General features: G+C 40.8%; 1 protein-coding gene across 4 annotated transcripts in view; it reads left to right on the forward strand.

Moving 5' to 3' along the window:
* Positions 1 to 795: 795 nt before the first annotated feature.
* Positions 796 to 26,417, forward strand: part of UBP1 (upstream binding protein 1) — a 71,716-nt gene continuing 46,094 nt past the window's right edge. The window contains exons 1-3 of one of the 4 annotated variants that reach the window (XM_059077366.2): positions 796 to 888; positions 1,395 to 1,586; positions 18,157 to 18,308. In XM_059077366.2, the coding sequence (XP_058933349.1) occupies positions 1,474 to 1,586; positions 18,157 to 18,308 (265 nt within the window). In that variant the 5' untranslated portion in view covers positions 796 to 888; positions 1,395 to 1,473. Of the gene's footprint in view, positions 889 to 934; positions 1,010 to 1,374; positions 1,587 to 18,156; positions 18,309 to 26,417 lie in introns of those variants that run through there. The other 3 variants (XM_067005829.1, XM_067005830.1, XM_059077367.2) reach the window with 3 other exon arrangements.

Below are 26,417 nucleotides of genomic sequence, written 5' to 3' on the forward strand. Positions count from 1 at the left end.
GCTTTTGGAACCCGTATGCCACGCTGTGAGGAAATCAAGACCACACGGAAAGGCCACGTGTAGGCATTCCAGCAGGCCCAACTGAGGTCCCGGGCCACAGCCAGTATCAAGCATCAGACATGAGTATGGGAGCCCTTGACATGACTTTAGCTGCACTCATAGGAGGGACCCTGGATGGGAATCCCCTAAGCCCAGTGAACCCCAGAAGCATGAACAATAACAACAGCGTAATTGCCATCTGTTCCTGCGACCCATCTCCTCCTTTAGTTCAAGCTCGCCAAACTACTCACGGGAATTAGGAGTTGAGGGAACTTTACGGAGACCTTCCTCGGGAGTGTTGATTGGCTTGCACTCACGTCAATCAATACTTTCTACCCAATGGGCCTTTCAGCCTCCAGACAGGATGTGAGCCTATTGGCTAACACAACCGCTCTCTCCATCTGTAGTGTGGGCAAAACCCAGAAAGTACCCACAAAGACCACACGGGATCAAAACACCTCCAGAAGTGGCGTTCAGGGCGACTTCCTCCAGTGCGGTCCAATGAACTCTTTCTTTTGCCAGCAAATTCAGTCCTGAAGCCCGCCCAAAAGGAAGAAGATCTTGACCGGTTGTTTAGCACAGGGGCACAGAGACTCACGGGAGCCTCGACCAAGCACTTGCCGTTATTGTTCAGATCGCCTGTCAATCAGCGCGCTTTCTGGATGGGCGGAAACTGGCGGCCCTTTGGCACCGCCTCTTCCTGGGCTGGTGTGTAGGGAGGCCGCCAGCCCGCAGCGGCTGGGAACCTGCCGCGTGGGCGGGGCCGCGCTGCACGGCCGTACAGTTGCTTCAACGTAAAGCGTCCGGAGTGCAGCGAAGCTCGGGGCCGTGAGAGGGGGGCTTGGCCCGGTGCGAGCGCGGGGGCGGGGCCGCGGCCGGGGCGGGGCTGGAGAAGGCGGAAGCGGCGAGCTAGCTGGAGCCGGAGCCGTAGCGAAGCCAGCGTCTGGGCCGGCGGGACGGCGTCGGCTGGGTTGGCCGGGGCGGCGGGGCGCTAGAGCCGGGGCGGGCGGGCCGCGGGCCGGGGGTCGAGGCCGGGGGTCGGGTGTCGGGCGGGCTGAGCTCCCGCCCCCGCGCGGTCCCGGGGAGGATGCGGCTGGGGGCCTCGGGGCGGGGCGGGCGGCGGCGGCGGCAGCGCTAGCGGCGCAGGGGGTGGGCGGCGGCGGCATGAGGCGCGGGGCCGGCGTCCGCGGGAGGGAGGCTCTGCCCGCGGCCCGGACGCTCCCGCTGCAACTGCTCGCCGGGTTCGCCGTGCCCTGCCCGCGGGGCCCCGGCTGTTCTCATCCCGGCCGCCGCCCGGGCTGTCGCTGGTGACCACTCGCCGCGCCGCCGGAGGCTTCACCCGCGCCCTCCCCCAGGACGCGCCCGTGGAGCTCCGGCCTCTTCGCCCCGCTCGCGGAGGCCGCGCTGCGCGCCGGGCGGCGGCGAGGCCGGAAGATGGCCTGGGTGCTCAAGATGGACGAGGTGATCGAGTCCGGGCTGGTGCACGACTTCGACGCCAGCCTCTCGGGCATCGGGCAGGAGCTGGGCGCCGGCGCCTACAGCATGAGGTACCAGTGCCCGGACGCGGGCGGGCGGGCGGGCGGGCTGGCGGAAGCCTCTGTCTCCTTGGGAAAGGCCTGTACGACCCTGGGCCTCTGACCGCGCCATGGAGCCCCGCGGGCCTCTGCCCACGGCGGGGGCGGGCGACAGAGGGCGGCCCCACAGGCTTTGGCCCGAGGACCGCCCCTGAGGGCTGCATTTTTGCTGTAAAATCGCCCCGCTGTTAGGATGGCTTGAGTTGGGGGAAGGGACTTCCTTGCCTTGCAAGTGATTTACAAGCCACTTAGAGCTGGAATACAGTGTACTAAATGCTAGGACTCGTGTTGGGAAAACACTCTCCAGGGATTTGGCAACAGTTACTACTCTGTTCTACATTGTAGTCTTTATTGGTTGCAAATTTTAATCACTTGATATTCTAATAGTAATTATATCATAAGTGAAAGTAGCCACAGGGGAAAAAAGCACATTAACTTGGGTTTTTTAATTGTCTCAAAGTGAAGTTTTTCACTGGGGGGACAACCCTCTGAGGCTGTTTCCTTTTGAAGAAGGCTTTAAGATGCACTGATTGCACCACAAACAAGAGTTTGTTTAGTCTCAGCTGTCTGTACAAGCAGCCATTCATTTTGTTTAATTTTGATAGGCTGAAACAGATCTGAGCTTAGTCTCTCGCCTTTGTCCTGAAGAACACTGGGTTTTTCCTGTCAGTTTGGCAGCTCTGTATTTTAATTTTTTTAGCAGTTTTATGGAAATATAGTCTACTTAGTATACGTTCACCCGATTAAAGTGTAAAATTTAGTGGTTTGGCAATTTTTCGTTAATGCGAATTAAATGCGATTTTGCGAAGAGACTCTTTAAAGTAATGACTGGTGTCTTTGACGTGCTGTCCAGTTTCCCAGTAGCTTTCATACCTCTCACTGCAGCTCTGGGGGAGGACAGGGAGCATTAAAGTCCTGAAGAACGACTTCTGGGTCAGAGCAGGCCTTGGATGGTAGGGGCTGCTCCCTGAAATAATACGGCTTTTAAATCTTTTTTTTTTTTTTTTTGGTACGCGGGCCTCACTGTTGTGGCCTCTCCCGTTGCGGAGCACAGGCTCCGGGCGCGCAGGCTCAGCGGCCATGGCTCACGGGCCCAGCCGCTCCGCGGCATGTGGGATCTTCCCGGCCCGGGGCACAAACCCTTGTCCCCTGCATCGGCAGGCGGACTCTCAACCACTGCACCATCCGGGAAGCCCTGGCTTTTAAATCTTAAACGGAAACTCTGAGCTGAAAAGTGGAGATGTTTCTTAGGGTGTGGAAGCACATGGATGAGAACGTCAGGTCGCCGGTCTCTGACCCTGATTGGGTCTGTGCTGGTCTGCCTCAACTTGGCACTTCCTCTCTCTGCAGCTGTGCAACTTGAGGGCTCTGGATGAGGTGGCTTATTTTCTAGAACAACTGTCTTAGTGTTGAGGAAATTGAGCTACTGAAAGCCATAAGGTCACCTTAGTCGTCAATACAAGAGGCACTGATTCACAGTGAAAACATGTGTGGGCCTCGAGGGCCATGCTGCTCCTTGAGACCCTGGACTTGCAATGAAGGCAGAAGAGGGCAGGTGAGGCAGATTCAGTGTTTCCTCTCAATTATGGTTAAATGAAGGTTTGCTGCTGAGAGCTTTGCTTACTGAGGGTTGTTTTGAGCTTTTACTTTTTTTTTCTCGAGTTCTGTTTGTTTCAGTGATTCAGCCAACTAGTGAACTTTTGTTTATGGTCTAGAAGGAAAATCTTGATATTAAACCGTTTCATTACCTTGTCCTTAAAGGTATTTTCTGACATCTTTGTAATTCTGTGTCTTTTTACAATACTTTCCGTGAGGACTTTTTCCATTGATTGTTTTTGGTTATTGGTTATATGGTATGTGTCATTTAATCTGAATTTTCTAGTATCTTTGAAGGCAAATACCATTTTTAAGGAGCTTATTTAGTTTTTTGTACTTAATTGGGTCCTCAAGAGGAGCCAGGAGAGTACTTGCCTCTTGTGAATTCAAGGCCCATTATTTCAAATACAAATTTAGGAAAACTCCAAGATTGCCTTGATCTGGAGAAGGTCTGAAGAAGGCTGTAGGCTGTTGCAGTCCTCCTTTGATGGCCCTTACGCTTCCCACGCCCGGCCCTGGAGCTAGGGAGTCCCCCAGCCTCTTCTCTCTGCAAGGGCAATGGCCTCCTTTCCTCAGGCATCGGGGAAGCAGGACATTCCGGAGCTCCAGGGAAGTAAGGCTCATGATTCTTGTCTATTTCATTTCTCTCAAATTCAAGAAATAAACTTGAGGTGCTAAATTTGAAATTATTCGAAAAGTGACTTCTTGATAAAAATTTGCTCTGGAGGCAGCTTTCCATTTTTCTTTCAAAGTCAAGTATGCTAGAGAGACTTCCCTGGAGGTCCAGTGGTTAAGACTCTGCACTTCCACTGCGGAGTGGTAGGCGAGCTAAGATCCCACCTGCCACACAGTGCGACCAAAAAAAACCCCTAAATTGAAGTATGCTTACTGTATTTGCTTTTTGTATGGCTTAAACCAAGAGGTATTTCTAAAGACTTCTTTAGGAAATGATTTCTTCAGCTTTGAAGGAAGATAGCATGAAAGAAACATGTGGTTTCTCTCAGTAGTCTGACAATTTAGAAATATATGTTTGCGTTAAATGATGTAGGCTGATAGTATTGGGATATGATGAGGCTAATTTCTGGTAAAATCTTTGCTTCCCTTTTTTTTTCTACACTCTGTTTCTCATTGTCTGTGTTCTGTGTGTACTCTGGTACCCCGTTTGTTTGTATGTGAGGCACAGGCTGCTGCAGATTCTGTTTGAAATGAGGCAGGTCATAAATGTTTTTTAAAATCTTAGTTACAATATCAGGTGTCTAGAGATGGTTGAAGAGACCCTAGAAAGCTAATAGACTAATTCTTTTCTTGTAAGTGTGTAAACCAAAGTTTGTAGTTGTTAAAGCGATTGTCAGTGGCACCACCATTCCAAGTGAGGACTGAATTTCCCCTCACTGAATGAAGGCCGAAACCCATTGTAACTTGAAATCTGGGTCATTCATGTTTTGTGAAGTAAGGAGAAGATAACCAAAGGACTTGAAAAAGTAAAGCTCTCTTAGGAGGGTCTTTTGGGCCACCTGGTAATTTTATTTCCATCTTAAGTGTTCACATGAAATGTATAATCTATAATAAGTTAACTTTCAGGATTTAACAAGTAATTTGAAAAATAAAAGTAATGTGAATTCTTTATGCATAAAAACTTTTTTAATATTATTACTTTACAAAGGGCATTGGTCTGAGCCCTCTTAAACTTCACTGTGGTATACATCTGTTTTGAAACAAAAGGTATACTTTACATATTCTTAAGTGAGAGTTACATTCATAGTTTACAAATAATTTGCTAAATCAAAACTCGTTTGGGGTGAAGACAGATTTCCTATACTGATTGAAAGATTAAAATGTCAGTTTATAGACCCTTTGAGGTAATGGGAAAATTTCAGCTTTGATCAGTGTTAAGTTAGTAAAAGATTACAAAGGATATGGTTTACTATGTAGCTATTAATAGCTTATAATTTTCTTTGGGTCTCATGCTAAAGCAGAATGTCCTTGAGTAGGTGACATTTCTTGGAAGTATAGAAAATTTTCAGGATCAGTGAAATTTGAGCGATTTATTAGGGTGGTACCTGAGACTGCTTCCAGAATTGGCAATAATTTCTATAAAATTTCTCAGTTCAAATTTTAAAAACTTTTTCTGGATTTAATCTTGAAAGAATTTAATAAATTGTTGATAAAAAAACGATACTTCAGAGTACAGTATCCATATTGGTTATTACCTTAAAGCAGTGATTGGCAAATCTTTTCTATAAAAGGCCAGATAGCAAATATTTAAGGCTTTGTAGGCCAGAGGGTCTCTGTCACTCTGTTTTGTTTGTTTACAACCCTTTAAAGAAATGTAAAAACCATTCTTAGGTCCTGGTTGTACAAAAACAGGCCAGCTGGGTTTGGCCTTTGGGCTGTAGCTTGCTGACCCCTGCTCTAAAGGATAGATTCTAATAATATACTTTGATTGCCTTGGAAAAACATTTGCTGAGTATTGAAACCTTATATTCAAAAAGTAATTTTTATGTAGACTAAGAACTCACTCAGCTAATTTATGTACATCCAATTGTTTGTCCATAGATTTTATTGTGTTCAATTTTTAAAATCAGGTGTTCCCTCCCTGCACTAAGAGTAATATTCAGTACAGTTTATGCCCTTCAATCAGGGCTGTTTGAAACTTGGTAGTTTATTGATACGGTCTCATAAATGTGATATGTTCCATCAGAGTGACACTTGTTAGTTTGCTAGGACAAATTGAACATTTACTTTTGGTGGAAATACCATCTGATGGTTCATCTTTTTTTGCTGTAAGTTCTGTGACTGAATTTAAAAGAAGTTCTGTAATATTTATTTTGCTTGCTTTGGGACATAGCTGATACATGGTTGTGAAACTCTCCTATGTTGAACCTTGGTAGTAGAGTCTTTTTGTTTTAAACTTTCTGAGTTTATGAGTTAGGAGTTTACGTTTACAAGTTAAAAAGATTGTGTAGATAGTTGACATATATCCTTTACCCAGCTTATACCCTTTACCCAGCTTCTCCTACTTGCATAACCAGAATACAGTCTTCAAAACTGCCTTGGTACAGCACTGTTACCTAAAGTGCAAAATTCACTTGAATTTCACAGGGTTTTTTTCTCTATTGCCCTTTTTCTAGCCCAGGTTCCAATCTAGGATCCCATATTGCATTTAGTCTTTACCTCCTTCAACAACAATTCCTTAGTCTTTCCTTCTCTCTTATGACTGACATTTTTGCTATGTAGTGGTCAGAACCATTGTTTTTAAACACATAAAAAATTTTTGGAAGCAACAGTAGAATACCTGTGAATACGATTTAGCTTTTAAAGGATCTCTGTCATTTTAGCAGAATGATTTTTTTTAAAGGCTCATTTTTATTTTATTTTATTTTTTAATTTTTTGGCTACGCTGTGCAGCATGTGGGATCCTACTTCTCCAACCAAGGATTGAACCCATGCCCCCTGCATTGGAAGTGCAGAGTCTTAACCACTGGACTGCCAGGGAAGTCCCAGCAGAACGATTTTGAGTAGAGTCGGACCACTGTTGCAGTCATTCATTTATAGATTACTTTGTCTCAGTCGACCTGAATAGAATGGTATGCTCTGTCCTTTGTAGTCTCTTCATAATCAAGAACTTTTAAATTTTATTAATTTATTTGAAATAACAATTACAAACCATTATATATTACCACAAATATATTTTATAAAAAAACTTTTTTCGGAAACAAAACACTTTGTGAGAAGAGTGGTAATTGTCTTACACTTGCAAATTTCTCTTTTTTTTTAACATCTTTATTGGAGTATAATTGCTTTACAATGGTGTGTTAGTTTCTGCTTTATAACAAAGTGAATCAGCTATACATACACATATATCCCCATATCTCTTCCCTCTTGCGTCTCCTTCTCTCCCTTCCTCCCTATCCCACCCCTCTAGGTGGTCACAAAGCACCGAGCTGATCACCCTATGCTATGCGGCTGCTTCCCACTAGCTATCTGTTTTATATTTGGTAGTGTATATATGTCCATGCCACTCTCTCACTTTGTCCCAGCTTACCCTTCTGCCTCCCCGTGTCCTCAAGTCCATTCTCTAAGTAGGTCTGCATATTTATTCCAGTCCTGCCCCTAGGTTCTTCATAACCATTTTAGATTCCATATATATGTGTTAGCATACGGTATTTGTTTTTCTCTTTCTGACTTACTTCACTCTGTATGACAGACTTCTGGGTCCATCCACCTCACTACACATAACTCAATTTCGTTTCTTTTTATGGCTGAGTAATATTCCATTGTATATATATATATGCCACATCTTCTTTATCTGTTGATGGACACTTAGGTTGCTTCCATGTCCTGGCTATTGTATAGTGCTGCAATGAACATTGTGGTATATGACTCTTTTTGAATTATGGTTTTCTCAGGGTATATGCCCAGTAGTGGGATTGCTGGGTCATATGGTAGTTCTGTTTTTAGGTGGTTTTTTTTGCGGTATGCTGGCCTCTCACTGCCGCGGCCTCTCCCGTTGCGGAGCACAGGCTCCGGACGCGCAGGCCTAGCGGCCATGGCTCACGGGCTTAGTTGCTCCGCGGCCCGTGGGATCCTCCCGGACCGGGGCACAAACCTGTGTCCACTGCATCGACAGGCGGACTCTCAACCACTGCGCCAGCAGGGAAGCCCTGTTAGTAGATTCGTTTGATCATGGCCATTCTGACTGGTGTGAGGTGATTCCTCATTGTAGTTTTGATTTGCATTTCTCTAATAATTAATGATGTTGAGCATTCTTTCATCTGTTTGTTGGCAATCTGTATTATCTTCTTTGGAGAAATGTGTTTATGTCTTCTGCCCATTTTTGGATTGGGTTGTTTGTTTTTTTTAATATTGAGCTGCATACACTGCTTGTAAGTTTTGCAGATACATCCTTTGTCAGTTGCTTCATTTGCAAGTATTTTCTCCCATTCTGAGGGTTGTCGTTTCGTCTTGTGTATGGTTTCCTTTGCTATGCAAAAGCTTTTAAGTTTCATTAGTTCCGATTTGTGTTTTTTTTTAATTTATTTCAATTTCTCTAAGAGGTGGGTCGAAAAGGATCTTGCTGTGATTTATGTCATTGAGTGTTCTGCCTATGTTTTCCTCTAAGCAAACTTCTTTAATATTTGGTGTAGAAAAGCAGATGGATTCTCTTATCTGCTGTTGGAATATATTGTTTTGGTTGACATATGTGAAGAAAATCCAGCCTCACGTAGATATGTGTTTGGAAAAGGGGAGATTATTTTAATAGCCCTTTCACATCATTTTGGAAAGTTGTCTGATAATATACCAGCACTTGAAAAGTGGTAGTTTCTTAAAGTTACAGTGTGGAATCTGAAACTGTATCAATGTACTTTTTGTACTATTACATTAGAATCAATTTGTCTGTTTTGAACTCTGATTGGGTCTCTTACCCTGATTAATTTTGAAATATGCATGCATTGGTCATTTGGAAAATAATGATTTCTTGAGTTATGCAGATCTTCTAAATGTTGACATTTTTCTCTATGCAGTATCAAAAAATCATATTCCTTAGTATCACTACTGCCCCATCAGAGAAGGTACATGGTGGAGGGTGCAGATTTTATCATTGGTAACAAACGCTATCACAGTTGTTTTCCTTGAAATGATAGGCTCGGTTTATTCATTTTTGAGGAAATTTCTGTCAGATACTCAGGTATGAATAATCATAGTTTGTCAATATTTATTTCAAGTAAAAATGATATTCTGTGAGAGAAGCTGCTAGATCAGCTCACAGATCATAATTTCATAAAAAACTTTTCCTTGAGACAACCATTGCACTTAGATGTGCAGCAGAAATACATTATACCTACCCAAGGACCAATATTTAATAAAATTAATACTTTTTATACAGTGATTGCTAGTGTAGCTTGGTGCCACTGCCTTGATTTATGCCAAGGCACCTGCAATTTTAACCACCATCGGTTTTGTGCAAATGTCAACTGAGTGAGAAAGGCAAATAATGGCTCACTGTTATTCTGAGAATAGGTTTGACCTCCTGAACCCCCGAAAATCTCAGGTTCCCCAGGATTCCACAGACCACACTTTGAGAATCTCTGGTCTAATGTGTGCCTAGAGTTTGGATACTTAAAATATTTTCTATTAAATTAAAAACAAACTAGAGTTCAGAGAGTCCCGGTGTCACTCAACAAAGGGCAGAGCTGGGATTTGAAGCTCCAGAGTTGGGATCTGACCTCCTCTTCTTCCCATTGCACCCTTTGGCTGCCCACCAATGAATAACTGAGAAGTCTTCTCAAAGTAGAAGAAGATAATCTTTCTGGATAGGAGGAAAAATGCTATATATATTTTTTTTTTTTCTTAGAGCTTCTTTTCTCTTTTTCTTCTCTCCAGGACCTTGCTGAACTTATTAGTTCTAATAATTTGTAGGATCTCAGATTTCCTAGTTGATATCTTTAAATAATGATAGATTTATTTCTTCCTGTGTAATCTTTTTTTTTAATATTTAGTTTTTGGCTGCGTCAGGTCTTAGTTGTGGTGCACGGGCTCTTCTTTGCAGTGAGCAGGCTTCTCTCTAGCTGTGGTATGTGGGCTCTGTAGTTGCAGCACGTGGGCTTAGTAATTGCGGTGCATGGGCTTAGTTGCGCTGTGGCATGTGGGATCTTAGTTCCCTGACCAGGGATCAAACCAGCGTCCCCTTTGTTGCAAGATGGATTCTTAACCAGTGGACCACCAGGGAAGTCCCACTTCCTGTGTAATCTTTACATTTCATTTTCTTGCCTTAGTGTGTGGTCTAGCCTTCACTGCAGTGTTATTTAGAAGCACTAAGAACTTGAATCTTCAGTCTTCTTACTGATTAGAGAATTCTTCCAAAGTTTCATAAATAGGTTGTCTCTGTTTATAGCTGAGATTGGTCCTCAATTTTCTTTTCTTTTTTTTTTGTTTTTGTTTTCCCTGTCCTTTAAAAAAAACATTAAGGCTGTATCAGCTTCAAGTGAGCAGGAGAGCTTTCTCTTTATGAGCTAAACATTTTTGTGTGAGGTGGGACTTACCTGTTTCTTCAAGGTTTTGTAAAGCTCACCTGGAACACAGCATTTGGTGATTTTTTTTTTTTTTTTTTTTGCATGAGTAGATGTTTGCCTGTGTAATTTATTTAATGGGCATAGGAAATACACAATTTGTCTATCTTACCCAGCTGTGGGAATTTTTTTTCCAGATTTTTTTTTTTAACTGATCTCAATGATGTTTGTGATTACTCCCTTTCTTTCACTCCATGTATTGCTTGTGTCTTCCTTCTTCTGTGACCTATTTCAGAGGTTTGTCTATATCTAGTATTTTGTAAGAAATCAAATTTTGGTTTTGTTTTTCTCTATTGCATTTTCTCTTTTATTTTTGTGGTCTTCCTTCTTGTCTTGCTTACGCTTGTTATTTTCCACCTTCTTTAGTTGGGTGTTTTCTCCTTTGTTTTTGGTGTGTGTTTTCTAATAGATGCATTTACGGCTATATATTTATCTGTAAGTCTCTCTCCCAAGGTTTTTTTTTTTTTTTTTCTTGGCTGTGTCGGGTCTTCATTGCTGTGTACGGGCTTTCTCTAGTTGTGACGAGTGGGGGCTACCCTCCCTTGCAGTGCATGGGCTTCTCATTGCGGTGGCTCCTCTTGTTATGTAACATGGGCTCTAGGCGCACAGGCTTCCATAGTTGTGGCACGCAGGCTCTAGAGCACAGGCTCAGTAGTTGTGGCACACGGGCTTAGTTGCTCCACAGCATGTGGGATCCTCCCGGACCAGGAATCGTACCTGTGTCCCCTGCATTGGCAGGCAGATTCTTAACCACTGCGCCACCAGGGAAGTCCCTCTCTCCCAAGTTTTGAAGGCAGTACCTTTGTTTTCATTCAGTTCTTTTGTTTTCTTTATCTTCTTGTAGTTTTTTATATATTCTGGATACTAGTCTCTGATTATGCATGTATGTCACAGATACTTTCTTCTGCTCCTTGGCTTGCCTTTCCATTCCCTTTATGTTGGCTTTTGAACAGAAGTTATTGATTTGGATATGGTCAGATTGACCAGCCTTTTCATTTATAGTTAGTCTTTCCCTACTCTGAGGGTATAAAGATATTCTTGTAGTCTTCTCTGAAGATTTATTACTTTACATATTCCATCTAAGTTTATAATCTCTCTCGAGTTTTGGTTTTTTTCTTCTGTTTTTGGTGTAGTATGAGAGGAGGCCAGTTAATTGCAGTTATCCTTGTATGAATATGCAGTTTACCTAATATAACTGAAAAGACTACTTCTCAACTCTTTATGTTGCCATTCTGTTATAAATCCAGTGCCCATCAAGTTCTAAATGTGGTGTTCTGTTTCCAGATTATGGATTCTGTCCTTGTGTTCCTGGGGAATATCCAGCTAGACCATGGTTTGTCATTATCTCTTGGATGTGACTTGTTAATACTCAATTTAGGAGTTTTGCATGTATATTTATAGCTGAAATGAACTTTTCATTTTCTTTTCTAGTTTTGCATGTACCTAGTTTTGATTTCAAAATTACTTAAGTCTTCATAAAATGAATTAGGAAGTATTTCCTCTGCTTCTGTCCTGTTGAAGGGTTTGTGTAAGAGCTGCCATTGAAAGTTTGCTAGAACTCGCCTGTGAAAGTTTACTCTGGGGGAATATTAACCACAATATCAGTCTCTGTAGGATTATTTTTTAAAGCTTTTTATGTCTTTTTTTTTTTTTTTTTTTTTTTTTGGCTGCTTTGGGTCTGCATTGCTGCATGCTGGCTTTCTCTAGTTGCGGCGAGTGGGAGCTATTCTTCATCGCGGTGCGCGGGCTTCTCTTGTTGCAGAGCACGGGCTCTAGGCACATGGGCTTCAGTAATTGTGGCATGCGGGCTCAGTAGTTGTGGCATGTGGGCTCTAGAGCACAGGGTCAGTAGTTGGGGCACACGAGCTTAGTTGCTTCACGTCATGTAGGATCTTCCAGGGCCAGGGATAGAACCCGTGTCCCCTGCATTGGCAGGTGGATTCTTAACCACTGAGCCACCAGGGAAGTCCTGCTTTTTATGTCTTGAAGAAAGCTTTGGTGTTTTTTCGTAAGGAGTTGTTCATCTTATCCATATTTTCAAATATGTTGGCATAAAGTTGTTAATAATATTCTCATCTTATTAGTTTTTATATCGTTAGTTATATCTTTTTTACTCATACTGATTACTGCCTTCTCTGTTTTTTTTTTTTTTTTTTTTTTTTTGTGGTATGCGGGCCTCTCACTGTTGTGGCCTCTCCCGTTGCGGAGCACCGGCTCCGGACGCACAGGCCCAGCGGCCATGGCTCACGGGCTTAGTTGCTCCGCGGCATGTGGGATCTTCCCGGACCAGGGCACGAACCCGTGTCTCCTGCATCGGCAGGCAGATTCTCAACCACTGCGCCACCAGGGAAGCCCTGCCTTCTCTTTTTGATCAGTCTCTCCTAGACATATATCTCATTTTTTAGGGCACACTGGACCAGTCCTTTTATGCACTTGATTCTTGTTTGTCAGGAGTAGAAGTTCTAGATTTAAAAAAAAAAATTTTATTTTATTTTATTTATTTTTGGCTGCACTGGGTCTTTGTTGCTGTGCATGGGTTTTCTCTAGTTGCAGCGAGCAGGGGGCTACTCTTCGTTGCAGTGTGCGGGCCTCTCACTGCAGTGGCTTCTCTTGTTGCAGAGCATGGGCTCTAGGCCCGCGGGCTTCAGTAGTTGTGGTTCACGGGCTCAGTAGCTGTGGCTCGTGGGCCCTAGAGTACAGGCTCAGTAGTTGTGGCGCACAGGCTTAGTTGCTCCGCGGCATGTGGGATCTTCCCGGACCAGGGCTTGAACCCCTGTCCCCTGCATTGGCAGGTGGATTCCCAACCACTGCACTACCAAGGAAGCCCCACTCCTAATGTCTTAATTCTTGGTGATTTCAAAAGATATTTAAATGGGACTTCCAGTAGCCTGACACTTCTGTTCCTTGATTTTCTTTCTTACAATGACATGATCTCAGCTACTCAATCCTATGGTCATAGGTTAGACCTTGGCATTACCAGTCATGCAGCCGACCTGTAATCTCAAATTCAGAGTTCACCTGCTGCCCCCTGCCCTTCACTCGCTCTCTCATTACCCTCGTCCTGCCATCACTGAACCCATTAAGATCTACAATCACTGATGCTGCTCTCAGTTCACTGCTCCTTACCCTCCTCTTGAACTCCTGTTTTCTTCCCCAGCCAGTTTAAGTTTCCCTGGTCAATCACTGTAATTACTTTTCGCATATACCCTTGTCTCCCTTGCCCCTCTTGCTTTATTCCCCTCTCCTATTTTTTATTTTAATAAAACTGTAACCCTGATTAAATCTGATTGTTCACCTCTTTACTTAGGTAGCTGAATGTGGCTCTAGGGAAGCACTGATTGGGCCTCACTGGAAGTGCATGACCTCAGCTCTCAGGTGCATCCTTTTGCTGCTCAGTGGTCTCACCACAGTGCCCTTGTCCAGTCCCTCTCCAGTCCAGTTCCTTTCCAGCTCTCCGTAAGGATGGGGTGGCTCCATCTCAGACCCACAACTCTTCCTCCTGGGGCCTACTTTCAGTTGATTTCCATACTTGGTACTTTACTGAGAAAATTGAACTTCCACATGACTGTACTGGCTTATACGTTTTTCTTGGTGTATCTAGGTGTGGTTTGTAAAATTATTTACGTTGCTTTGGTTATTTGGGGTTCTTGAATCAGTGAATTAGTGTATTTCATCAATTCTGGAATTTGCTTAGCCTTTATCTCAAATATTGCCTCTACCCCATTCTTTTCTCTTCTGAGACTTCAATGTAAAACCTTCTCACTTTGTCTTTTCTTTCTTAACATCTCTTCTGCATTTTCTATCATTTTGCTCTCCATGCTGCCTTCTGGATAACTTCTTTTACTTATATTCCAGATTCCTTATATATCTTAATTTCTGGGTGAGCTGTTATTAAATGTGAGTTCTTAATTTTAGGAATTTTATCTTCCGGTTCTCAAAATTCTATTTGTTCCTTTACAGGTTTGCTGTCCCTTGAAATGTCCTGTTCCTTGCAGATCTTTTCAGGCTTATCTTTTATTTCTTTCAACAGAGTAAGCTTAATTTTATCATACAGGTTCAGTAATTCTGGCATCTTGAAGTCTTTGGTGGGTATTGGTCTTTGTCCAATCAGGAAAAGAAAGAACACTGAGTTGTTTCCAGCAGAGAAGGATTTTAGTGAAGTATTTGATTGCAAAGGTGCTAGAAGGGCTCAGGGAGGAGAGCTGGCTGCCGGAGGCATGGTTGCTGATGCCCTGAGCTCTCCTGCAGCTATGGCTGCCTGCTTCTGCTCTTTCCCACTCCCTTTTAATTTCCCACCAGTGCTTCTTCCCTTTGGAGCAACCTAGGAAGATTCCAGCTGGCAAGAAGTCTTGTATATGTAGTTTTCAGGCCTCTAAACCTCTGCAACAAAGGCAGGAAAGAACTGAATACCAACAGACAAGAGTCTTCTCTTGGTTCTTGCTCCTAAAGTCGTGTTTGTCTGTGTGACTGGTTATTTTTGGATACTGGCATTTCAGAATTACTTGGAATAATTTAAAGCCTTGAGTCTTTTCATCTGCTTGTCAGATCCCTGGGCGGCCTACCTGTCTGGGATATGAGATGACAAAATCAGGTGAATACCAGAAATTTCTTATGGTTCAGCCTGGTAAAAATTATGACCTTAAATTATCTGGAGACCTAGTTTTTCATTTTAGTAATAACTGATTATCAGTGCTACAATTCATTCATCAATTTAACAGGTATTTGAGCTCCTTTGTGCTAGATGCTGGATTTGGTCTGTGAAGAGAAACGAATTTGGGGGGTGGTTATATACTTAGGGAGGATACACATTTAAGTCTCGTATACTGTTGGAAAATGAAAGCTTTGTGGATAAATAGAGCTGGAAAGGGGAAACTGGGAGTACAGATGGGAAGATAACAGTTGTCACTGGGAAGGTGACATTTGAATGAAATGAGCCAATAGGACATCAGCAGAAGAGGGGCCAATGCAGAGGCCCTGGAAAAGACAGGGAAGGAGGCTGGCTGAGGCAGAGAGACGGAGGGGTGGGTAGGTGAAAAGGAAAGAAGAGCAGATTGAGTAGGGCCTTGTCGGACCTTGTAGGGACCCTGGTTTTGAAAGTGAGCTGATGGGGAGAGTTCAAAGGAATGAAATGATCTGAATTCTGTTTAAAGAGGCTTTCTCTGGCTGCTCTGTTGGTTGGAATGCATTTTCTTTCTAATTAAGTCAAAAATTAATTGGGATTTCATTAACAAATGATCTCTATGTGTTTATATGTTAAGTTTATTCAAGAGTCTTTTAGCACCTAAGCATGAGCATAGTAGCCTATAACCAAGTGAATAAAATGGTGGTTGCCCTCTGGGATCTGAAGCAAATAAAATTTTATTTACTATGTGTAACAGTTTACTTACAAATAGCCATTCTTGGGCTTCCCTGGTGGCGCAGTGGTTGAGAGTCCGCCTGCTGATGCAGGGGACGCGGGTTCGTGCCCCGGTCCGGGAAGATCCCACATGCCGTGGAGCGGCTGGGCCCGTGAGCCATGGCTGCTGAGCCTGCGCGTCCGCAGCCTGTGCTCCGCAATGGGAGAGGCCACAACAGTGAGAGGCCCGCATACCGCAAAAAAAAAAAAAACCAAAAAAACAAATAGCCATTCTTATGCAGTCTGATGTCTTATTTTGATGACCTGTATGTAATGATCAACCCTAGCAGTTAGTGTTAAGATTTTTAAAGTATTCTCCATGTTACTTTTTAGTATAATTAACTAAATGCATCTGAGTTATAGCTCTCATCTCATTTTTTATTTCTTTCTCACCAAGAGAAATTTTTTTTTTTTTTTTGGCTGCACCATGTCACTTGTGGGCTTTTAGTTCCCTGACCAGGGATTGAACCCAGGCCCTCAGCAGTGAGAGCATGGAGTCCTAACCACTGGACCGCCAGGGAATTCTCTCACCAAGAGAACTTGAAACGCTTACATACATATGATATAGAATATGTATGTATTTTCGTCTACCATGGAGCCACTTGGACTGCTATGATTGTTTTTAATAAAGAGAGCTGCTCTGAGTCTTAAAGTACCATTTGTAAGTTTCCTGAAAAGTTTTTATATCTGCTCCAAGGATTTTATCCCTGTCCTGGAGGAAGGCTGGAGACCATTCCTGACTATGTGTTCCTCAGTTATACTTTTGACTTAGGAGTGTTTTGACAGTTCCTAGGTATAAATAAAGGAGAAGGAGAATTAGTGGGTAATTCAGTCCCTGACTAATCAGTCTGGTGCTTTAATAGAAATGTTATGTGGGAGGAGGGAATGCAGGGTTTCCTTTTCATTTCATTTATTTCCACATTTTGCTTTTAAATTGAATTTAATTAAAATGGGGTAACCAGATATCTGAATCAGTTAATAGTTTGTAAGAAGAAATAAACAATTCAGACAAGGCTTTGCTGTTCTTGTTGTTATAGTAGTTAATCACTTGGATATTTTGCTGTTTTACCTTTTATTGAGGAATGGACATAGAAAAACCATCGATATAAATGTACAGCTCAGTGAATTATCTCAAAAAAAGAAATACCCACCCTTCATATGTTAATGGTGGGAATATAAAATGGCGCAGTCACTTTGTAAAAGTTTGGCAGTTTCTCAAAAAGGTAAAGAGTTACCACATGACCCAACAATTCTACTTCTAGGTATATATCTGAGGGAATTAAACATGTCTACACAAAAGTGCATGCAAGTGTTCATAGCAGCATTATTCATAATCAAAAAAATGGGAACAAGCCAAAGGTCACCATCATCTAATGATGGATAAACAGAATGTGGTATATTCATACAATGGAATATCATTAGGCCTTAAAAAGGAATGAAGTCCTGATACATGCTACAACATGAATGGACTTGAAAACATACTAAAAGAAGCAAGTCACAAAAGGCCACATGATTCTTTTTGCATTAAATATCCAGAATAGGCAAATCCATAGAGACAAAGCAAATCAGTGGTTTCCAGGGTGGGGGGATAGGGAGTGACTGCTAAGGGTATGAGATTTCTTTCTGAGGTGCTGAAAATGTTCTGGAATTAGATAGTGGTGAAGACTGTGCATCTCTGTGAATATATTAAAAAACACTGAATTATACACTTTAAAAGGGTGAATTTTGTGGTATGTACATTGTATCTCAGCTGCTTTTTTTTTTTAAAAAAAGGCAAACCAAACACATCCATGTGTGTTTAACCACCAAAGTTAACAAAATATAGACAGTACCCCAGAAGACGCCCCCCATCGCCCCCCGATCAATGACCCAAGTTATTCTTGGGGAGAAAAATAACGGCTGTTTCTACTGCTACTGTTTGCTTCTCAGAAGAAGCCATTGTTTTAGACTAAGTATGAAGCTTTATGCTCTCAGCGTTTAACTAGGACCAGCAGGGAACTTTTTGTAAAATACCATTTAATCAAATGCTTCTTTGTGATTTCATGGTGCCAGTGTGACCTACCTTTCAAAACAGGTGGCTATGTACTCTTGCTTTTACTTATTTTTTAATAGAAATGAGTTTAAAGTTTTTAACTAATTTTTTTCACATAACTTTTTTTTTTGTACCACATGTATTATTAGCCTGATCTCTTTATCAGTAGTTTGGACTTACCTATTAAATATTTCTTACTTTAATTTAAATATTTCTTATTTTAATGCTCTGCCTAATCATAGGTACCACCACCACCCCAACTCACACTAGAGGTATGGTTTATTAAAACTATCTTTTGGGGGAGCCAGATTAGCATCAATAGTTCTTTTATTCTACATATCATATCTGATCTTAAATTTTAAAAGAAACTACCCCTAAATATTTTTATATGTTTTTAAATGTTTTAAACCCAGAATAAGTTCAGTGTTGATTTTTTTTTTTGCTTTTCAGCGATGTCTTGGCATTGCCAATTTTCAAGCAGGAAGATTCCAGCCTTCCATTGGATGACGAAACCAAACACCCACCCTTCCAGTATGTGATGTGTGCAGCAACGTCACCAGCTGTGAAGCTGCACGATGAAACGCTCACGTACTTGAACCAAGGTTGGTACGGCTGCGTCACACTTTGAGTTCACAAAAATCTGAAATAGTGTTTTGGCATTGCAGCCTAGATTAATGGTAATAATTGAAAATTAGATTCTTTTTGTCAATTTTTACAACTTTAGTTGTAAAATTGTAGGAATTTTAGTGTGAGCCAACAAAGCAATCGTTTGTGGAAAAGAGGGTCTATGGAACAAGATTTATTACAGGATTTCTTTAGACAAAATCCGAAGGAGGAGCAGGTAATAAAGGATGTCAGTTATTTTTAGGAACATGGTTTCAGTGTGGAACTTGAGAATGAATCAGAAGTCCAGCTAGCAAGGGACTTGGTCTCAGGAACGAAGCAGATTTGTGCTGATAATAGACTGCAGCAAGGTGGAGTCTGTGGCTAAAGTAAACTGCATCAAATCTTGTCTACACTTAATGAGAATACTATGTTACAGTGGTATGAAAGTGAGAGTGGGCAGAATGGAAAAAAGAGATGTGAGGGTAGGATATACAGTTGGAAAGAGTAAAGGATTTTTTTTGAGGTGCTCTCAGCAGTTTGGGCACTGGCCAATGTGACTTACCAATGTAAACAAAAGTACTTAGTTATGCAGGAATTCATTTGTTGGAGACCTATACTGAAAGCATGTTGGACTCTTATTTTTAAAAAGAATTGAACGTTTTTATTCTTATAAATATAGTACATACTTTGTAGAAAAATTGGGGAATATGTCAAGGAATAAAGCTGAAAATGGACTTCAGTTGCATCCCCCTCAGGAGAACCAGTTAACATCCTAGGTGTGTTTCCTTGTCTGTATATCTATTTTATTTCAACAAAATGGAAATTAACATCTATTCACTTAAGAGTATATTCTGATTATTTCTCTGTCATTAAATAGACTCTTTAATTCCTCAAACTTTTGGAAGGAACTATAGATATTAGATTACTTACTAGTGATTATTCCCGAAATGTGGAAGAATAGCTTCTAACTTTTCGTTTAACATATTAATTTAGAATTTATGAGGTTTTACTTCAGGTAATTCTAATCTGTAGCCTATGGCAACACTCTAATTTTGGTGTTAATATTATTTTAGGATTTGTTTGGGTAGGCATTCAGTTTGAGACTTAAGGTTCTTTCAAATAGGAAACTTAAGAGTCTCTATGGTAATCTGTTTTAGCTATAAAAATATCAGAAGAAACAGTGTAGAGGCAAGGCTACAATATTCAGTGTAGCTTTATTTCTAATGACAATACAAGGAAATAACCAGAATTTCTCTTACTTAGGGAATAGTTGAATAAGTTACATGTATACCATGGGATGAACGAGCACGTGCACATACACCCCTCTATTTAAAGAACATTGGATATGTCTGTTGGCCTGGGGGAATATCCATAACTTATCACTGTTACTGTTAAACTGGATAAAGACATCTCACATTGATAAAAATTGCAGTCCATCATCTATAGTGATAATGTATTAGACCTACATTCACAGAGTGCTGGCTGTATATGAAGCAGTGTACTAAATACTATACGTATGTTGTCTCACTTCCCACAATAACCTGAGGAGAAGTGTTGTTGATCCATTATAGATTTTAAAAATGGAAGCTTAGAGCAGTTGATAGACTTGCTCAATGTCAGTTTGGTCAAGCTTAAATTTTAAAAAATAGTTATTGAATATCTACAGTAGTGTACACAAGTCTTTTTTTTTTTTTTTTGCCACACTGCCCGGCATGTGGAATCTTAGTTCCCCAACCAGGACTCTGCAGTAGAAGCATGGACCCCTAACCTCTGGACCACCAGGGAATTCCCCACAAGTCTTAAGTGTACAGCTCAATGAGTTTTTACACAGATCATTCCCTTGAAAATACTACCTGTGTCCAATATTTCCAGTACCCTGGCAGGCTCCCTGTATCCCCCTCCCAGCTGACACCCCATGTTCATTGTGATCAGTATAATAAGTGCAAGTGATTTTCTGGCATGTGACTATGCTCCCTGCAGTATTAATGATGAGTGTGTTTTTGGTTGTAGAATTGTGTTAATTTACCTCTTAATTTCTCCCAGCCTTTTAAGGGAAAAAAAGTGGAAAAGTGAACCGCATATACAGGCTGCATTTTTGAAAACATATATTTGAATAACCATTAAAAATGCATTTGAGTAACCGTAAAGAAATTCTACTTTTATACACTTTTTTAAAAGAAATTATAATACTTTAAACTTACATGAATATCAGACAGTTTTCACAGGTTTGTCTCCTAGCATTTATCTCCTAGCATTATATTTTGGCAAAAGGTTCTGAACCCAAGATTTTTTGTGAATCCCCTAAATCATTTTCAAATTTTTACTGAACGTATACTTTTCTAAAGAGAGGATCCATAGCTTTTCCTAGATTCAGGCTAAGTTTGAACCTGACTGAGATGTTGCTTGAGTGTCTTTCACCCCACTTCTTTTAAACTGATAAGTTAACCAAGGTCCGGACTTAGCAAAGTGTCTTTTTTTTTTTAATTGAAGTATAGTTGATTTACAATATTGTGCCAGTCTCTGCTGTACAGCAAAGTGACTCAGTTATACACATATATACATTCTTTTATCATACTCCTTTCCATTATGATTTATCCCAAGAGATTGGTTATAGTTGTGCTGTACAGTAAGACCTTCTTGTTTATCCATTCTAAATGTAATAGTTTGCATCTACCAACCCCAGACTCCAAGTCCATCCCTCTCCCTCCCCCTCTCCCCCCTTGGCAACCACAAATCTGATCTCTGTGTCTGTGACTGTTTCTGTTTTGTAGATAAGTTCATTTGTGCCATATTTTAGATTCCACATATAAGTGATATATTTGTCTTTCTCTTTCTGACGTACTTCACTTAGTATGATAATCTCTAGTTGCATCCATGTAGCTGCCAATGGCATTATTTTGTTCTTTTTTATGGCTGAGTAGTATTCCATTTTATATATTTACCACGTCTTCTTTATCTATTCATCTGTTGGTGGGCATTTAGGTTGTTTCCATGTCTTGGCTATTATGAATAGTGCTGCTATGAACATAGGGGTGCCTTATCTTTTTGAATTATAGTTTTGTCTGGATATATGCCCAGGAGTGGGATTGCTGGATCGTATGGTAATTCTATTTTTAGTTTTCTGATGAACCTCCATACTGTTTTCCATAGTGGCTGCACCAGCTTACATTCCCACCAAGAGTGTAGGAGGGTTTCCTTTTCTTCACACCCTCTCCAGCATTTGTTGTTTGTAGACTTTTTTTTTTTTTTTTTTTTGCGGTATGCGGGCCTCTCACTGCTGTGGCCTCTCCCGTTGCGGAGCACAGGCTCCGGACGCGCAGGCCTAGCGGCCATGGCTCACGGGCTTAGTTGCTCCGCGGCACGTGGGATCTTCCCGGACCAGGGCACGAACCCGTGACCCCTGCATCGGCAGGCGGATTCTCAACCACTGCGCCACCAGGGAAGCCCTGTTTGTAGACATTTTAATGATGGCCATTCTGACCTGTGTGAGGTGACACCTGATGGTAGTTTTGATTTGCATTTCTCTAATAATTAGTGACATTGAGCATCTTTTCATGTGCCTGCTGGTCATCTGTATATCTTTGGAGAAATGTCTATTAAGGTCTTATGCCCATTTTTCGATTGGGTTTTTTGTTTTTTTGTTGTAGAGTTGTATGAGCTGTTTGTGTATTTTGGAGATTCAGCCCTTGTGGCATCACATCATTTGCAAATATTTTCTCCTGTTCCATAGATTGTGGTTTTGTTTTGTTTTTTTAATAGTTTCCTTTGCTATGCAAAGTCTTGTAAGCTTGATTTGATCCCATTTTTTAAATTTTTGTTTTTATTTCTATTGCCTTGGGAGACTGGCCTAAGAAAACATTGGTACAATTTATGTCAGAGAATGTTTTGCGTATGCTCTCTTCTAGGAGTTTTATGGTGTCATATGTTTAAGTCATTAAACTATTTTGAGTTTATTTTTGTGCATGGTGGGAGCGTGTTTTCTAACTTCATTGATTTACATGCAGCTGTCCAGCTTGCCCAGCACCACTTGCTGAAGAGACTTTCTTTTTCCCATTTTATATTCTTGCCTCCTTTGTCAAAGATTAATTGGCCATAGGTGTGTGGATTTATTTCTGGGCTCTCTATTCTGTTCCATTGATCCATATGTCTGTTTTTGTACCAATTCCACATTTTTTAAAGTTATTTTTTAGCATTCAGGATTTCTTTTTTAAATTTTTATTTATTTATTTATTTTTGGCTGTGTTGGGTTTTCGTTTCTGTGCGAGGGCTTTCTCTAGTTGTGGCGAGCGGGGGCCACTCTTCATCGCAGTGCATGGGCCTCTCACTGTCATGGCCTCTCTTGCGGAGCACAAGCTCCAGACGCGCAGGCTCAGCAGTTGTGGCTCATGGGCCTAGTTGCTCCGCAGCATGTGGGATCTTCCCAGACCAGGGCTCGAACCCATGTCCCCTGCATTGGCAGGAAGACTCTCAACCACTGTGCCACCAGGGAAACCCCTCCACATTGTTTTGATTACTGTGATTACTGTAGCTTTGTAGTATTCTGAAGTCTGGGAGAGTTATGCCTCCTGCTTTTTTTTTTTTTTCTCCTCAGGATTGCTTTGGCAATTCTGGGTCTTTTATGATTCCATACAAATTTTTGGATTATTTGTTCTAGTTCTGTGAAAAATGTCCTGGGTAATTTGATAGAGATTGCATTAAGTCTGTAGATTGCTTTGGGTAGTATGGTCATTTTAACAATATTAATTCTTCCAATCCAAGAACATGGGATATAATTTCCTTTACTACTGTTTTATAGTTCTCAGTGTATAAATCTTTCACCTCCTTGGTCAAATTTATTCCTAGTTTTCTTTTGTTTTTTGGTGCAATTTTAAAAGGTACTGTTTTTTTACATTCCTTTCTGGTATTTCATTGTTAGTGTAAAGAAATGTAACCAATTTCTGAATGTTACTCTTGTATCCAGCTACTTTGCTGGATTCATTTATTAGATCTGGTAGTTTCTGTGTGGAGTCCTTAGGGTTCTCTGCATAGTATCATGTAATCTGCAAAAAGTGACAGTTTTACCTCTTCCCTTCCAATTGGATACCTTTTATTTCATTTTCTTGTCTGAATCCTATGGCTAGGACTTCCAATACTATGTTGAATAGAAGTGGTGAGAGTGGGTATCCTTGTGTGTTTTTTTTTAATGTAAAATTTTTTTTTTATTTTTTTGGCCATGCTGTGTGGTATGTGGTATCTTAGTTCCACAACCAGCGATCGAACCCATGCCCCCTGCATTGGAAGCACAGAGTTAACCAGTGGACAGCCAGGCATGTCCCGGGGTATCCTTGTCTTGTTGCAGATTTTCGCAGGAAGGCTTACAGCTTTTCACCATTGAGTATTATATTGGCTGTGGGTTTGTCATAAATGGCTTTTATTGTGTTGAGATATGTTCATTCTATACCCACTTTGGTAAGACTTTTTATCATGAATGAATGTTGAATTTTCAAATGCTCTTTCGGCATCTTTTGAGATGATCACGTGGTTTTTGACTATTCTTTTGTTAGTGTGCTGTATTACACTGTTTCATTTGCATATGTGGGACCATTCTTGTTAACTTGGGATGAATCCCACTTCATTGTGGTGTATGATCTTTTTTATGTGTTGTTGGATTCGGGTTGCTAATGTTTTGTTGAGAATTTTTGCATTTGTATTCATCAAAGATATTGGCCTGTAATTTTCTTTTTGGTGGTATCTTTGTCTGGTTTTGGTATCAGAGTGATGGTGGCTTCATAGAATGTCTTTGGGAGTGTTCCCTCCTCTTCAGTCTTTGGAAGAGTTTGAGAAGAATCAGTGTAAGTTCTGTTTTGTATGTTTGGTAGAATTCACCTGTGAAGCCAACTGGTCCTGGACTTTTGTTTGTAGGAAGTTTTTTTATTACAGTTTCTATTTCACTTCTAGTGATCAGTGTGTTCACATTATCTATTTCTTCTTGATTCAATTTTCATGGGCTGTATGTTTGTAGAAAGTTGTCCATTTCTTCTAGGTTGTCAGATTTTTTGGCATATAATTGTTCATAGTATTCTCTTATCTTTTTTTTTATTTCTGCGGTATCAGTTGAGATTTCTCCTTTTTCATTTGTTATTTTGTTTATTTGGGTTCTCTTTTCTTCTTGTTGAGCCTGGCCAAAGGTTTGTCAATTTTGTTTACCCTTTCAAGGAACCATCTTTTGGTTTTAGTGATCTTTTTCTTTTCTTTTTTTTAGTCTCTGTTTAATTTATTTCCTCATTGATCTTGATTATTTGCTTCCTTCTGCTGACTTCAGGTTTTGTTTGTTCTTCTTTTTCTAATTCTTTTAGGTGGTAGGTTAGGTTGTTTATTTGAGATTTTTCTTATTTCTTGAGGAAGGCCTGTATTGCTGTGAACTTCCCTCTAAGAACTGTTTTTGCTGCATCCCATAGATTTTATATGGTTGTGTTTTCATTGTTGTTTGTCTCAAGGTATTTTTAAAATTTCCTCGTTGACCCATTGTTTTTTTTAGTAGCATGTTGTTTAGTCTCCATTTAATCTTTTCTTTCTCATTTCTTTTCCTGTCGTTGATTTCTAGTTTCATGCCTTTGTGGTCAGAAAAGATGCTTGAAATAATTTCTATACTCTTAAATTTGTCGAGGCTTGTTTTGTGCCCCTGTATGTGGTCAATCCTAGAGAATGTTCCGTGTGCCCTTGAAAAGACTATGTGTTCTGGGTTTTTTTGGATGTAAAATCCTGAAAATGTCAGTTCAGTCCAACTGTTCTGTTGTGTCATTTAGGACCTCTGTTTCCTTACTGATCTTCTGTCTGGATTGTGTGTCCATTGATGTCAGTGGGGTGTTAAAATCTCCTACTGTTACTGTATTCCCATCACTTTCTCCCTTTATGTCCATTAGTATTTATGTTTTTGGGTGTTCCTATATTAGGTGTGTATATGTTGCCGAGTGTAAAACCCTCTTGTATTGATCCTCTTGTCATTATGTAGTGTCCTTCTTTATCTTTCTTTATAGCCTTTGTTTAAAAGTCTATTTTGTCTGATATGAGTATTGCTACTCCCTTTCTCGTCAATTCTGTTTGCATGAAATATCTTTTTCCATCCCCTCGCTTTCAATCTGTGTGTGTCCTTTGTCCTAAGGTGGGTCTCTTGTAGGCAGCATATTGTAAGCTCCTGTTTTGTTTTGGGTTTTTTTTTTTTTTTTTTTTTTTGGCTGTGACCTGCAGCTTGTGGTATCTTAGCTCCCATCAGGGACTGAACCTGAGCCCTTGGCAGTGAGAGCACAGTGTCCTAACCACTGGACCACCAGGGAATTCCCTAGGCTCTTGTTTTTTTATCCAGTGTTCTACTCTGTCTTTTGATTGAAGCATTCAGTCCATTGGCATATGTATTTATTGCCATTTTAAACCTGGTTTTCCAGTTGATTCTTTTGTTTCTTCTTTGTTCCTTTCATTTTGTTTTTGTTTTTCTTTTTGTGGTTTGATAATTTCCTTTTATTTTATGCTTGTGTTATCTTCTTTTTGGTTTCTGTGAATCTTTTGTATGGTTTTGATTTGTGGTTACCCTGTTTTTCAAGTATGTTAACCCCTTCCTATATCTGCTTGCTTTAGGCTGTTAGTCATATAGGCTCAAATGCATTCCATTAAAAAAAAAAAAAAAGGAATCTGTATTTTCTTACTCTCCTGCCCCACGTTTTATGATTTTGATGCAGTACTTTTTTACATCTTTATGTTTATCCTCCTGCTGTTCTGTGAGTTTATCATCACTTTCACAAATAGGTTTTCTTTTTGATACTGGCTAATTTACGTAATTTAGTTTCCAGTTGTGACTTCCTCTTTCTTACATCTTCTGGTTTCTTTTCTATTTAGAGAAGGCCTTTCAATATTTCTTTTAGGATAGGTTTAGCATTGCTGTATTTTTTAGCTTTTGCTTATCTGAGACATTCTGATTTCTCTTTCTATTCTAAATGATAATATTGCTAGGTAGAGTATTCTAGGTTGCAGATTTTTCCCTTTCAAGACTTTGAATATATTTTGCCACTCCTTCTGGCCTACAGTGTTTCTGTAGAGAAATCAGCTGATAGCTTTATAGGGGTTCCCTTGTA

This window comes from Kogia breviceps, chromosome 10 (genome assembly GCF_026419965.1).
Source record: "Kogia breviceps isolate mKogBre1 chromosome 10, mKogBre1 haplotype 1, whole genome shotgun sequence".
In the NCBI taxonomy this organism is placed as follows: domain Eukaryota; kingdom Metazoa; phylum Chordata; class Mammalia; order Artiodactyla; family Physeteridae; genus Kogia; species Kogia breviceps.